General features: G+C 33.7%; 1 protein-coding gene across 3 annotated transcripts in view; it reads left to right on the top strand.

Annotated features, from left to right (window-relative positions):
* Positions 1-2,073: 2,073 nt before the first annotated feature.
* The window catches only part of LOC106469164 (NADPH oxidase 5-like), a 34,076-nt gene continuing 20,987 nt past the window's right edge, over positions 2,074-15,162 (top strand). Inside the window, exons 1-5 of one of the 3 annotated variants that reach the window (XM_013929628.2) lie at positions 2,074-2,165; positions 6,091-6,154; positions 7,526-7,646; positions 8,630-8,780; positions 12,704-12,914. In XM_013929628.2, the coding sequence (XP_013785082.1) occupies positions 6,120-6,154; positions 7,526-7,646; positions 8,630-8,780; positions 12,704-12,914 (518 nt within the window). In that variant the 5' untranslated portion in view covers positions 2,074-2,165; positions 6,091-6,119. Of the gene's footprint in view, positions 2,166-3,349; positions 3,446-5,087; positions 5,222-6,090; positions 6,155-7,525; positions 7,647-8,629; positions 8,781-12,703; positions 12,915-15,162 lie in introns of those variants that run through there. The other 2 variants (XM_022397591.1, XM_022397589.1) reach the window with 2 other exon arrangements.

A 15,162-nucleotide genomic window follows, 5' to 3' on the forward strand; every position in this document is an offset into this window, starting at 1 on the left:
TAACAAGTTGTATGTTTTACTAGATACCTGTTAATACCCGAACAAGTTGTATGCTTTACCAGACACCTGCTAATACCTTAACAAGTTGTATGTTTTACTAGATACCTGTTAATACCCGAACAAGTTGTATGCTTTACCAGACACCTGCTAATACCTTAACAAGTTGTATGTTTTACTAGACACTTGTTAATACCCGAACACGTTGTGTGCTTCACCAGTTACCTGCTGATACCTTAACAAGTTGGATGCTTTACCATACACCTGTTAATACCCGAACAAGTTGTATGCTTTACCAGACACCTGCTAATACCTTAACAAGTTTTGTGTTTTACCAGACACTTGTTAATACCCGAACACGTTGTGTGCTTTACCAGACACCTGTTAATACCTTAACAAGTTTTGTGTTTTACCATACACCTGTTAATACCCGAACAAGTTGTATGCTTCACCAGTTACCTGCTGATACCTTAACAAGTTGGATGCTTTACCATACACCTGTTAATACCCGAACAAGTTGTATGCTTTACCAGACACCTGTTAATACCTTAACAAGTTTGTGTTTTACCAGACACTTGTTAATACCCGAACAAGTTGTATGTTTTACCAGACACCTGTTAATACCCGAACAAGTTGTATGCTTTACCAGACACCTGCTAATACCTTAACAAGTTTGTGTTTTACCAGACACTTGTTAATACCTGAACAAGTTGTATGTTTTACCAGACACCTGTTAATACCCGAACAAGTTGTATGCTTTACCAGACACCTGCTAATACTTTAACAAGTTGTATGTTTTACCAGACACCTGTCTGGTAAAACATACAACTTGTTAAGGTATTAACAGGTGTCTGGTAAAGCACACAACGTGTTCGGGTATTAACAAGTGTCTGGTAAAACACAAAACTTGTTAAGGTATTAGCAGGTGTCTGGTAAAGCATACAACTTGTTCGGGTATTAACACCTGCTGATAACCGAACAAGTTCTATGTTTCACCAGACACATGTTAACACATGTTCTCGTTCAAAAATGTAACTCTACTCAATGTAAAAAGTGTGGTTGGTTCGTAGAAGTCGTACATATACCGTACAGAGTACATGATGTAACTTTTTAATATTTGACTATGGTGTTCAGTTCCATCTTTTTGTGTGTGTTTGGGGGGGAGGCATAGAGCACTTTCTATTTGAAATTATAACTTTTAATAGACAACTGAAAGGGTATTTATTGTGCAAAAAGTTTGAAAGTTACGCTTACATAGGAATAACAACAGATAGACAAACAGGTAGATAGATAGAAGTACTCCTAACAAAGCGAGTTAAAATGCTTTATTGAAACACCCCTTTGTTGTTATTTTTAGAGTTTTCACGAAAGCTATACAAGAGTTATTTGCGTAAAGACGACCCTATTTTTGAACTTATAGACTAGTGGGAAGGCAGCTTGTCAAAAATACTCACTTCTAACTATTTGGCTATTCTGACCGAAATAGTGAGGTTTGGCCGCTACTCTTACAGCGCGTTCATGCACGTTTTTTTTTTTCAACCAGGGGACTCGAACCGTAAACCCTCTAATTTCCAGACCAGGCACGCAAACCAAGAGAGACGTTGGACCTTGAGACGCTCGTACGCGAACAAAACGAACGTGATATCATGAAACTGTTATTGTTCCGTAATATATAGTCTAATCCAAGTAGCTGAGTGCGTGTACTTTCGAATCAACTCACCGTTTTCCAAAACTCAAGAAATTACAAATTCAATATTCTGTCCACAAGAACAAAGAAACAACATGAACGTAGGAGTAGAACGCTCGAACGGATGATACATTTGCCACGTGAGCTTATTTTTTCCGGAAGATTTCAATATAATAGCTTCAAAGTGACCTCACATGACTCAATTTCAGTGTAATTGCTTCAAAGTGACCTCACATGACTCAATTCCTGTTACCGTCAAAAAAAAAAAAATCTCGTTTGGCTGTGGCGTTGTTTTTATGTATAGTAGATGCGAGACCCCGCGTAAATGGAAGGCTGATGTTATCTGTGATGCAAAACCCTACGCTATTACAAAGTGAATCATAAAAATAATATATATAAGTAATAAGAAACGTATTCTGTCCAACAGAACAGCAAGTGTTTCTGCATACTAACAACGTGTTAATTCTCCTAAAAATTAGAAGTAAGTTATTATTTTTGTGCTTATGTTTTTTCTCTTAACTCTTTATATTAATTTAGCATATTATTACTATTAAACGTGTTTTTCGTTCTAACTTCAGTGTGGATTTGATGACTTCTATATATTTTGGATATCCCATCAAATGTTTTATACAATATTAATTTACACCAAGGGGATCTCGATACCATTTACGTCTATCTGAAGTAGTAACAACAACAACAACAACAAACGTTCTCAGCCATCAGCCTATATTAATTTAGCATATTATTATTATTAAACGTGTTTTTTCGTTCTAACTTCAGTCTGGATTTGATGACTTCTATATATTTTGGATATACAATCAAATGTTTTATACAATATTCATTTATATCAAGGGGGGTCTCGATACTATTTACGTCTATCTGAAGTAGTAGCAATAACAACAACAACAAAAAACGTTCTCAGCCATCAGCCTATTAGTCCATACTAATCTCTCTGTTATGGAAGTAACCAGGGGTTGGATGTTAAAGGGGGTGGGGGAATTGTCAAATGACTTCGTAGAATTATTTCAACGTTTAATATTAGGTAAATAAATGCAAAGATGGCTACTGGTGGAGGAGGCAATGAAGTAATAAGAAGTAATTATTTTTAGTTACTAAGTTTTACGTTTTATTGAATATGAACAATGAATTGAAAATGCTGTAAATTTCAGGAACCGTGTCCCCCCCCCTCCCCCATACCTACTCTTTAGTTACACTTATGAAATTCGCTCTTACGTATATTTCAGGCTATCTGTCTCCGAATCATTTTGTTTTTTTATATTATCATTAAAACAGATTTTTAAAGATTTTATAATCATGTTGTATTTTATTTTTAAAAAATACCATTTTGTACACTTATTTTCTATCTATTAGTAACATATGAACGCATGTATTTTGCTGTTTGTTCTATAATTTGCAACATGTGAGCTCACAACAGGTTCGTTACATCATTTCTGCGCACAGCGAAGCACGTGTCACTTAATCATAATATCATAAAATTCAGTGAGAAACCCTATGCGTGTATTCATAAGCTCTTCCTTGTATTTCAAACTGAACACCGGATATAAGTGATAATATTTATTTGTATAATTTTTATATCTATTGTAACGGCATTTTGTATTTATGTCACGTAATAATATGCAACAAAAGTAAGAACAGAATCAGAATGGCATGTTCTACCTAGAATGCTGAAGCGGAAACAGACCTTACGTTTATGCATCCAACAATCACCATAAACATTTACTCGGTGTGAAACATTTAATGGTAAGCGGAAGCATATAGAATTGTTTTCATGAAATATCAAACCTTATGAAAACTTTTACAACTTCCTCATGCGTTAAACGATTTTGGCAGTGTTAGAAACGTTATTTGTGGCTAAAGCTATGAATTAGGAACGCAAAACACAACTCGTTCAAAATGACGATGGAAATATGTTAAGAACTTCAGGATACAAAGTGTCTTGTTGTTTACTTTCCAATTGTGGCTCAGGTGTCTTTCTGTCTGCTGTCCAACTAGAGCTCAGGATATAAAAATGTAATTTTGTCTACCGTCCATGGAGCTAAGGATACAAAGTGTCTTGTTGTCTACTGTCCAAATGTAGCTCAAGATAAAAAGGGTCTTGTTGTCTACTGTCCAATTGTAGCTCGAGATAAAAAGGGTCTTGTTGTCTACTGTCCAATTGTAGCTCAAGATACAGAGTGTCTTGTATATCGTCCAATCGTAGCTCAGGATACAAAGTGTCTTGTTGTCTACCGTCCAACTGGAGCTCAGGATACAAAGTGTCATGTTGTCTACCGTCCAACTGGAGCTCAGGATACAAAGTGTCATGTTATATATCGTTCATTTGTAGCTCAGGATACAAAGGGTCTTGTTGTCTACTGTCTAATTGTAGCTCAGGATACAAAGTGTCATGTTATATATCGTTCAATTGTAGCTCATGATACAAAGTGTCTTGTATACCGTCCAATTGTAGCTCAAGATACAAAGTGTCATGCTATATATCGTTCAATTGTAGCTCATGATACAAAGTGTCTTGTATACCGTCCAATTGTAGCTCAAGATACAAAGTGTCTTGTTGTCTACCGTCCAACTGGAGCTCAGGATACAAAGTGTCATGTTATATATCGTTCAGTTGTAGCTCAGCATACAAAGGGTCTTGTTGTCTACTGTCCAATTGTAGCTCAAGATACAAAGTGTCTTGTCTACCGTCCAATTGTAGCTCAGGATACAAAGTGTCTTGCTGTCTACTGTCCAACTGGAGCTCATGATACAAAGTGTCTTGTATACCGTCCAACTGGAGCTCAGGATACAAAGTGTCATGTTATATATCGTTCAATTGTAGCTCAGGATACAAACTGTCTTGTTGTCTACTGTCCAATTGTAGCTCAGGATACAAAGTATCTGTTTATGTACCGTTCAACTGTAACTCAGAATTTAAAGTGTCTCATTATATACTATCCTAATGTGTGAAGGTAATTTTTGCCTTGACTTATTTTTGGTAGCTTCCGTTAATTTGCTAATTTAATCCTGTGATCTATACCTAAATGAAGGCCTGTAAATAAAGAACAAATGTATCATTTGGGGTGTATGTACATGCCTTTCGTCAGGAGCTCGAAGTGAGGAAATGCGAGTTTACTATCGGAAATGACGTTTTAACCGCTCTGGTAAACATCTGCTTCTGAACGTCTGTATGTTACAAGTGGTAGCCTTACGCCATCCTTTTATGAAGCTATTTACATTCGGGTTGGTAACATTACTTACGAAACGTTACGCGATAAATTCAGTGTTCCGAGTAACATACAAAATATACTTTATCATTTTAATGCCCTGATGTAGTAATCATCACTTAATATTAAACCTATAAATTTTGAAAAATTTAGGCCTAGTGTAAACACTAGCATTTAAATCTATATAGCACGTCTAGATGCCGCGTAGCCCTAAAGTAATATAATATTTATAAGGAAGAAAAACTCTCCAGGTTGAACCGAAAGGTGATTCATCCAGTGTCTTATATCTTTCAGTCATTTGTAGAAAGCAAAGGTTAGATGAATGATTTTGTCAAGTGTTTTTATGCACTTTGTGTGTTTCAGAATTGGTTTAGGACTTCTTTTTAAGACTATATATAGATATATATAATACACTGAACTTTCTCGCACATAAAACTGTGCATGTCCTGCATATATATCCTTCTTAACGGTGTAAGAGAGCTGGTATGTGTGTATTTATAATCACTTCTTAACGGTGTAAGAGAGCTGATATGTGTGTATTTATAATCACTTCTTCACGGTGTAAGAAAGCTGATATGTGTGTATTTATAATCACTTCTAACGGTGTAAGAGAGCTGATATGTGTGTATTTATAATCACTTCTTCACGGTTTAAGAGAGCTGATATGTGTGTATTTATATTCACTTCTTCACGGTGTAAAAGAGCTGATATGTGTGTATTTATAATCACTTCTTCACGGTGTAAAAGAGCTGATATGTGTGTATTTATAATCACTTCTTAACGGTGTAAGAGAGCTGATATGTGTGTATTTATAATCACTTCTTAACGGTGTAAGAGAGCTGATATGTGTGTATTTATAAACACTTCTTTCGTTTATATATAAGAAGTGATGAGTATGTATTTATAATAATATCTTTAGGATATAGAACTGATATAGACATATCTATAATCACTTCTTTTGAACATAGAACTCATACATACCTGTATTTATAATCACTTCTTTAGGATACAGGAGAACTGGTATATGTGTGCGTTTGTAGGTAATCACAATGTTTTGATCAAGGTATTTCTATATTTTAAATGTGTTCACTGAGAAGAAAAAAGAATAGTAATGAATTTTAATGATTCTTTCTATATGCATGTTTACGTTTACCTAATTTTCTTTATTCTCTTGTATTTCAGACAAATACAGAATTAGGACAACAGAATAAATGGAATTTATTGCAACGCTTCACTGTAGCTCTGAGTGAGTACATATAGATAACTTTTTATTAAAACAACCAACCCAGTTTTTACAAGTTTGACATAAAACAACCAGTTTTTATAAGGAAATAAAACATATTCGTCCATTACATTATTCACATGACCAATTCATCACTCTTATCCGTAACATCCGTAAATAACTGTTACATACTGCTACATATTTAAAATTGAATGTATTTTAATATAACGATTTCCTTTAACTATATTTAATAACCTCAAAAGTAATAGTTTTTAAATGTTGGATTAATTTTGAACACTTTTATCAAAACATTCAAACTGTTGTTTTACAAGTTTCAATCACATCATCAACTATTATTTACTTAATACAGTATATTATACACTAGTTATTAAAAATATATATACATATCACACAGGAAAGGAAAAACTTAATAAAATATTCAAAAAGACAAAATTTCACAATATTTTGATCTATATAATAAACCATCGACATTCTTGAATCCAGTTTTTAAATAATTCAAATTCACCATTTTGTTAGGCCCACGTTTTTTCCAAGTAATCCATGACTTCAATCTATTAATGAATTTACGTAATAATTTCTCTTTAATTGTTTTAAGATACGGATCATGTTGATGTTTTTTGTATCTCGCACCAATAACAGTATGTAATACTCTTTCATAAAATAATGATGAAATTATGTACCTCAATTAATTTATAATTATTACAACTATTATAAGAGCATAAATACCAATAACACTTCATAAAAGTTGTTTTGGTTTCAATAACGGATCTTCCATAATTCAGCTACGCAGATTTCGGAAATAATATTAATTTTTTTCTATCACGTAAGGATTTTTTACAAATCGGGAAGAACAAAACTCTTACTTAGATCAAATTAATATTTTGTTTACCACAATGAACATTTTTTTATTATTCACAAAAATACAAAGAAACTGAAGAAAAGGGAAGAACATTGATGTCAAACGAATATGCATCCTCATTAATCCTGATTTTTGTTATGAAATCTACGTCTTTTAGTCTCAAAACTAGGTGTTGTGGTTTTTCTTTTATCTATTGCATCTCGTTTCAATGATATATAGATAGATACTTGCTTAGTCATTTATTTCTTGTGAACCTGACAATCTCTAACCTATCATATTAACTGATTAATGAAAATGTGTCGTTATTTTGTTGCTTGTTTCGATAGACCAAACTTCAATTTTGACATAAGGCCGTGAGTATGTAACGTTTTTCATGTATATTTATATTTTTGCAATATTTTGAAGTTTACAGTTGACCGCAAATAAACTACAAAAATTAAACCCATGCTATACTGCATGCTGTTTGTTCGTTTTAGTTCAATATTTTTGATGTACAGTTTATGGACGTATTTCAGAGCCACGTGCGGCTTCACACCAGCTAACATAGTCCGTTTAGAACAGATGTTTCGGAACAACGTGGGAGACAATGGAGAACTTGCCCTTGAACAGTTTAAAAAAATTTTACAGTCCAAAAATGCAAGTTTTTCTTTCTTTTTTACTTCTGCGTGTAACACCAAACACGTTTTAAGTTATCGTGGAAGTGTTTTTTAAAATCATGAAACCATGTCAATTTTTAACATAGTGTGAAGGTAAGATAGTCGATTAAAACCGTGTCTCTCTTTCCTTTTTAAAAAATAGAAACTACAGTCATTTAACGATATTAACAAGTCAACAAGCAGTTATTGTTTTGTTTTGTTTTTAAATTAAGAAATTAATTAATTGGAAAGATAAATGTATACGAGAAAATAAAAGCATATAAAAAGTATAAAAATTAAACAGGAATCTTAAAAGCACTCTTATGGAAATTCTCCCAAAGCTCTATTCAAATATTTATTTTACTTTCCTTCTTGCTTCCCAGTGGCTCAGCGGTATGCTGCGGACTTATAACGCTAAAAACCAGGTTTCGATACCCGTGGTAGGCACAGTAATGTTAGCCCATTGTGGAGCTTTGTGCTTAACTATAACCAAACGCACTTCTTTCTCCACACAAATAACAATAAAGTGAAACACATTTTTCTCCTTGGAATGGAAATTAGTTTTCCTTGTGTTAAAATTCTAATTGAATAAACACGAATAAAACTTGAAACCACGATGAAGAGATGTTGATAAACTGATGTACACTGCTTTAGAAAGTACTTAACCCAAACCATTTTTTGAAATATACAGACACACAGAAATGTAGTTATAAAAAAGAACATGAACTGTGAGCTGGCACACAAAAATATTTTTACTGTTTAGTATTTTCACACGTTATAATCTTTTGATATGGGATTTTCATGCTAATATGTTATATTTTAAGTGGTGCCGTGAATGTATTCTTCATTTAGTTTTGAGTGAGTATCTAAAATCATTATCATAATCCTGATATGTATATATATATATAATAAATATTTGTACATATTAGTAATATTATAATCTGATAACAATTTGACTGAATTCCTACTTTCCTTCACCTGAAGAGTTTTTTTGCTGAAAGAATGTTCAGACTGTACGATACCAGGAACGCTGGGAAAATTTCTTTGGATCAGTTTCTTACGGCAATTCGGAACTTTGCTCGGATGTCATCGGAAGAGAAACTAAAACTATTGTTCTCTGTGTACGATGTAGACGGTAAATTTATTTATCTAACTTAGAATCTGTAACATTAGCAAGTCTATAACTTCGTGTGATTCTCTTGATTATACTTTAAATCCCCCTTTTCTTGTTCTCTTTAATTTTAAATCTTAAATAAATTACCAACTTAATAATGACTATCAGAAAAAATTAGATTCAAATACCGGTTAGGTCTTCAAGTGAATTTGACTTCAACGATAGACAACAAACAATTTTACTCGCCGATATCAATACTCGGTGAGTAGAGCGAAAATACCCAGTAATAAAAGTGAAAAACTCGGTAAGTAGAGCGAAAACACTCGATAAGTAGAGCGAAAACTCACAGTAATAAAAGTGAAAACACTCGGTAAGTAGAGCGAAAACACCCAGTAATAAAAGTGAAAACTCGGTAAGTAGAGCGAAAACTCACAGTAATAAAAGTGAAAACACTCGGTAAGTAGAGCGAAAACACCCAGTAATAAAAGTGAAAAACTCGGTAAGTAGAGCGAAAACACCCAGTAATAAAAGTGAAAACACTCGGTAAGTAGTTCGAAAACTCTCAGTAATAAAAGTGAAAACACTCGGTAAGTAGTTTGAAAACTCACAGTATACTAAATAAAAACACTCGATAACTTGTAGATTTAATAAACTTGATGTTAGGTGAAGTGAAAACAGAGTACATAAGCATGATCTTTTTTTTTTCACGATATTTACCCATTGCCAAATTCTTGTACTTAAATTTTAAATATATTTTATACTTAATATTTTTATTTTAATCAGAAAGATTAAGCTGAACCATCATCAGAAAAACTTAATGTTTAGTTATAGCTTTCTCATTTTGAAATGATTATATTAAATACAGTAAAATCGACAAGGGTTTGCAGATTTGGTTGGTGACTTTATGAGATATCCAGGTATATAGAACTGGCACCTATAGTGCCTTAAGTGCCTATATATCCCATAAAGGCATAAGTGCATGTGTTGTATACAGAAAACTATAGAAACAGAATTTTTAGTGATGATGTCTTATAGCCTAGTAAAAATCAGGAATGCTATGTTCTACTGGCATTCCCAATGATATATCATAGTCCAATTATTTTATTAACTACTCCCTTTCTTGCACGTATTTAATTACCCCACTAATGTTATAAGAATTTTCTCACGTGAAAATTTCCTGTCTCAAAGAAGTCTTAGAATTGTTTTTTTGTCGGAAACAGGATGTGGTTAATATTTCTCCGATGCATTTATCGTTTAGGATAGCTCTGACGTGTCGTCTTATTTGTTTCTGTTATTTTCAATGTCTCAAAGCTAATAAGGTTTACTCACTGGTTAATTACTGAAGTAAATATCTTCTGATTGGCGTTTGAACGAAAATAGGGATATAGCAAACGGTATAAAAATGCATTGCCTTTTCTTTTCTTTTTTCCTTTCTAATTTGAATTACTTTGGGGATTATTCCATTTGTATAGTTTATAAATTAAAACTAAGTTACCTGTCATCTCGAATACTCTGAGGAAATATACTCTAACGCCAGTAGTTTCACCATGATCTTCTGCTTGTGGTATTCCTGGTTTAAAACATATTGGCATCCCCACATAAAAAGAGGTTCTAATATTTTGTGGATGTAATGTTGTGTAGCAATGAAAAGAGAGAAAAAATGACAACATGTATAATGAACACAAATGACCTTTACTTAAAATGGACTTGACATGACCTAGTGATTAACGTGCCAGGCTATGGATCGGGAAGTACAAGGTTTAAGTCGCGCTCAGTTCTACATCTGTAAGAGTATTGTAACAGTAACATTTAATATATCTATCCAGTTAAGAGTATCAGTATATGTAGTAGGTGCTGATAACTGGTTGCCCTCACTGTGGTTAGCAGTTCTAAATTCGGGATGGCTATTCCTGAACCTTAAGTCCATGCATCGCATAAGGTGCCATCTAGGTTGACAATATCAAATTTAAAGCCTTCTGCCTCCTTACTTACAGTAGTCTACATTTACTTTGAATAAGCAAAACTTGATTTAATAATAGATTCAACTAAAGATAAGGGCAATAAATGAGTCGAATGTGTTACTATTGAAGCTAAATTGAATTTGTTAAACTAAAATAAACTTAACTAGAGATAACTGAGTTTCAACTGAAGAGTAAACAACAAAAGTTAAGAGTTGCATGTAACAAACGGACAACAGAAAGTTTATCGAAGCAAGGCTTGTCTCCCTCAGATACGACAAAAAAGTAAGACTGAAAGATAGTAGATAATATGCAGCGATAATCCTCTAAACGCAGCCAATGACAATCAGCTGCAATTTTTGGAAATGGAAGGTCTTGCCATACAGCTGTGATCATTGTGTTAAGCATCATATTGTTACGTCTCCGTTTGTTGATTAACTTCCCGTAACTTCGTTCCGACGAAACTTTAGCGACACAAGTTCTTTACTTAATAAAACTGGTTTATTCTTTCCGAATACAACTTTATCGATACACTCAACTTCAACAATCGCGCTAAACAAACGCTATAACAACGAACGTGCTCAATAATACTTCTGACTGCAGATCAATTACTCACTGTCTACACACACATTACATTTCATTCCCCGCGTCACGTTGTCACCCTCTTATATATACCCGACTACTCTATATCTAGTCAAATACTAGAGCATTCGCCAAAGTACAGGATAGTTCTAGAAACGTGGCGTCACAGTAGTCATGTGACTCGCTGACGCAACAATATGCAACGGTTAGCAGCTAAGATTTGGTTTAGTTTAGATTGAATTTCGCGCAAAGCTACACGAGGTCTATCTGTGCTAGCCGTCCCTAATTTAGCAGCGAAAGACTAGAGGAAAGGCAGCTAGTCATCACCACCCACCGCCAACTCTTGGGCTGCTATTCTATCGACGAATAGTAGAATTGACCATCACATATAACGCCCCCACGGCTGAAAGGGCGAGCATGATCAGTGATGGGATTCGAACTCGAGACCTTCAGATTGCGAGTCGAACGCCCTAACCACCAGACCCCCCTAAGGTTATGTTTGATATAGGACGACATTCTATTACCGCGTTAACTCCGTGAGTAGAAAACTCAAAATAATAGATTCTTTTCTTAGATTCATTATTTATCGGGAAGGAAAGTAATATTTGCAAAATTAGTACATGGTCATGGTTATGAAACTGGCTTTGACTGAAAATAGATAATAAAAGAAATTAAAAGGCATTAAAACTTAAGTTTCGAAATTACAACATTTTAACTTATTAAATTATTAATTTTTTAATATGTACACATACAGAAATAACCTACTACTTGTTTTACTCCAAAGCATGCCATAGAAATGAAACAGTGGACTACTTATTATTAGAAGATCGATTAAAATATGTATCTTAGGAAAATAGTAACTAAACTTCATAAATTCTAGTTATAGTGAATATAGAGTTGTATCGTATATCATAACATACAACAGCTAAAATATAGAGTTGTATCGTATATCATAACATACAACAGCTAAAATATAGAGTCGTATCGTATATCATAACATACAACAGCTAAAATATAGAGTTGTATCGTATATCATAACATACAACAGCTAAAATATAGAGTTGTATCGTATATCATAACATACAACAGCTAAATGAAATAATGTATTTGTTTGTGTCTCTTGTAAGGTCAGATCTAAACGAAAGACTAAACCACGTGACCAGTAGGTCCTACACTGTCAATATTTTCTATAAACTTCATCAGTGACTAACTGAAGATATTCATTTCTTGAGTTTTACCTTTGATGATCATATCCTTGTGATACAAAATTTTCATAACCTTAAACCAGTTCTTACACTTTACTGCTGGTCAGCATTTCAGAGATATAACACGCATTGAAATTATCCATAGCGTGTACTAATTAAATGAAAAGTTTTGGTATTTTACGTCTCTTTTGTTTAACAGGTGACGGCTTGATACAGATGAAAGACTTTCGCAATGTCATTCATGCTTGTATGGAAGAAAATGGTTTAAAGTTTTCAGAAGAGCAAACAGAAGATTTGACAATGGCCCTATTTAAAGATGCAGACATTGATGGCAGTGGCAACATTTCCTTTCAAAATTTCAAAACACAACTGGAAAGTCATCCAGGACTTGCCGAAAATTTTTCGATGACGTAAGGTCTTCAGTTTCTAAATTTTACTTCTCAAATACTTCAAACAAATATAGCAATAATTCCTTTAGAGGAAGTATCCAATACTGTCCTTTGTTTGTCATGTCACTTTTAAGCTCTAGTTACATATTATATTATATAGAAATAAATAATTTGATTATTTTGGTAATAACAAATTATGCAACAAAATTTAAATTGTCACTTATACTCAGGATCTTTACCAAACTAAACTGTAGCCCCCACACTTATACTCAGGATCTTTACCAAACTAAACTGTAGCTCCCACACTTATAATCAGGATCTTTACCAAATTAACTGTGGCCCTCACACTTGTACTCAGGATCTTTACCAAACTAAACTGTAGCCCCCACACTTATACTCAGGATCTTTACCAAACTAAACTGTAGCCCCCACACTTATACTCAGGATCTTTACCAAACTAAACTGTGGCCCCCACACTTATAATAAGGATCTTTACCAAACTAAACTGTGGCCCTCACACTTATACTCAGGATCTTTACCAAACTAAACTGTGGCCCCCACACTTATACTCAGGGTCTTTACCAAACTAAACTGTGCCCCCCCACACACACACTTATACTCAGGATCTTTACCAAACTAAACTGTAGCCCCCAGTGGCACAGTGGTATGTCTGCGGACTTATACTGCAAGAAACCAGGTTTCGATACCCGTGGTGTGAAGAGCACAGATAGCCCTTTGTGTATCTTTGTGCTTAATAACAAACAACTAAGCTGTGATAAGAATTTTATCTTGGAATAAATTTTTGGTACAGTATCGAAGTAATCTCTTGAACGTGGTATTTAACTAAATAGTTTAAAAATCCGTTTAGTGTTGATTTAGATTACTGCAAAAATATTTATTTTAGTAATAATTAAGAGTCTATATTAGCGTGTTTAGTAACAGGGGCGTATCCACTTCAGAAATATCAGGATTTAGTCTTCTATGATTTTTAAACTCTCTCTACACTGTGACTCCCACTGCATTGACAAATAATTTTTCTGTCCCCAAAATAGCCCTTTTCATCCTTTTCCTCCCCTTCTCCTTCCCCAGTAAAACCCATGCTTAGAAATAATCACACGCCCGGCATGGCCAGGTGATTAGGGCGCTCGATTCGCAATCTGAGGGTCGCAAGTTCGAATCCCCGTCACACCAAACATGCTCGCCCTTTTAGCCGTGGAGGCGTTATAATGTGATGGTCAATTCTACTATTCGTTGGTAAAGAGTAGCCCAAGATTTGGCGGTGGGTGGTGATGACTAGATGCCGTCCCTCTAGTCTTACACTACTAAATTAGGGACGGCTAGCACAGATAGCCCTCGTGTAGCTTTGCGCGAAATTCGAAACAGACAAGCAAAAATAATAATTCGAGAAATGATGATGAAATATATGTATAGATTCTCTAGAAAAAGTTAAAGAATAATCAGTCTAATTTTAAACTAATCATTTCAACACTTTTTTATTAGGTTTTAAGCAATATTTAATAATGAAATGTTTTTACACGCAACTGAGATGAACATAAATATATCTCGACATCAGTAATAACCAATAACTTAGAAAGCTTTATTGTGGTCGAAATTTATCTAAACACTCTCTGAGTCCATAAATGACAAGAAAATAAAATAAAAACTGATGAAAGATAGAGAGCCTTTTCAAGATTCAGGTTTATTATTATTATTGTTATCAAATTAGCGTATTAGTTTTATCTTAAAACTACTCCACTCAAACAATTAACCTTCTATCGATTTTCGCAGTCATGAGATTGTTTTTAGTAAACCTCAAATTCTTAATAGATATTCAGATTTTAGTTTTCCCCATTTTACAGCACAAAATACTTCGGATTTATTAATTAAAATATTAATTAACAACCAATTATTGGCTCAAAATATTGTGCGTAGTTGCATCAGTAAGCAAAATGTTGGAGAAAGAATGAAAAGAACAAGATGTATAAACAACAACAAATTATTTCAGTTAATAAAAGATGACTTTTAAACCACAATTATTTATTATTGCAAAATAAGTTTATTTTGCTAAATGTTTTAACCACATTTTTTGGGTCACCATCAGTGCAAAGTTTTCACTTCTGCAACAAAACAAGACTTATATATATATTCATTAATTGCATGTAAAGCAACAATTAAATTTATCTTATCAGTGTCGTAGTAAAATCTTCTCAACTAACCAAGAGTCGAATTTTCTGGAACATTGTTGAAATGAAATTTCGTTCATACTTAC

Source organism: Limulus polyphemus, unplaced genomic scaffold (genome assembly GCF_000517525.1).
Source record: "Limulus polyphemus unplaced genomic scaffold, Limulus_polyphemus-2.1.2 Scaffold3332, whole genome shotgun sequence".
NCBI classification, from domain to species: Eukaryota; Metazoa; Arthropoda; class Merostomata; order Xiphosura; family Limulidae; genus Limulus; species Limulus polyphemus.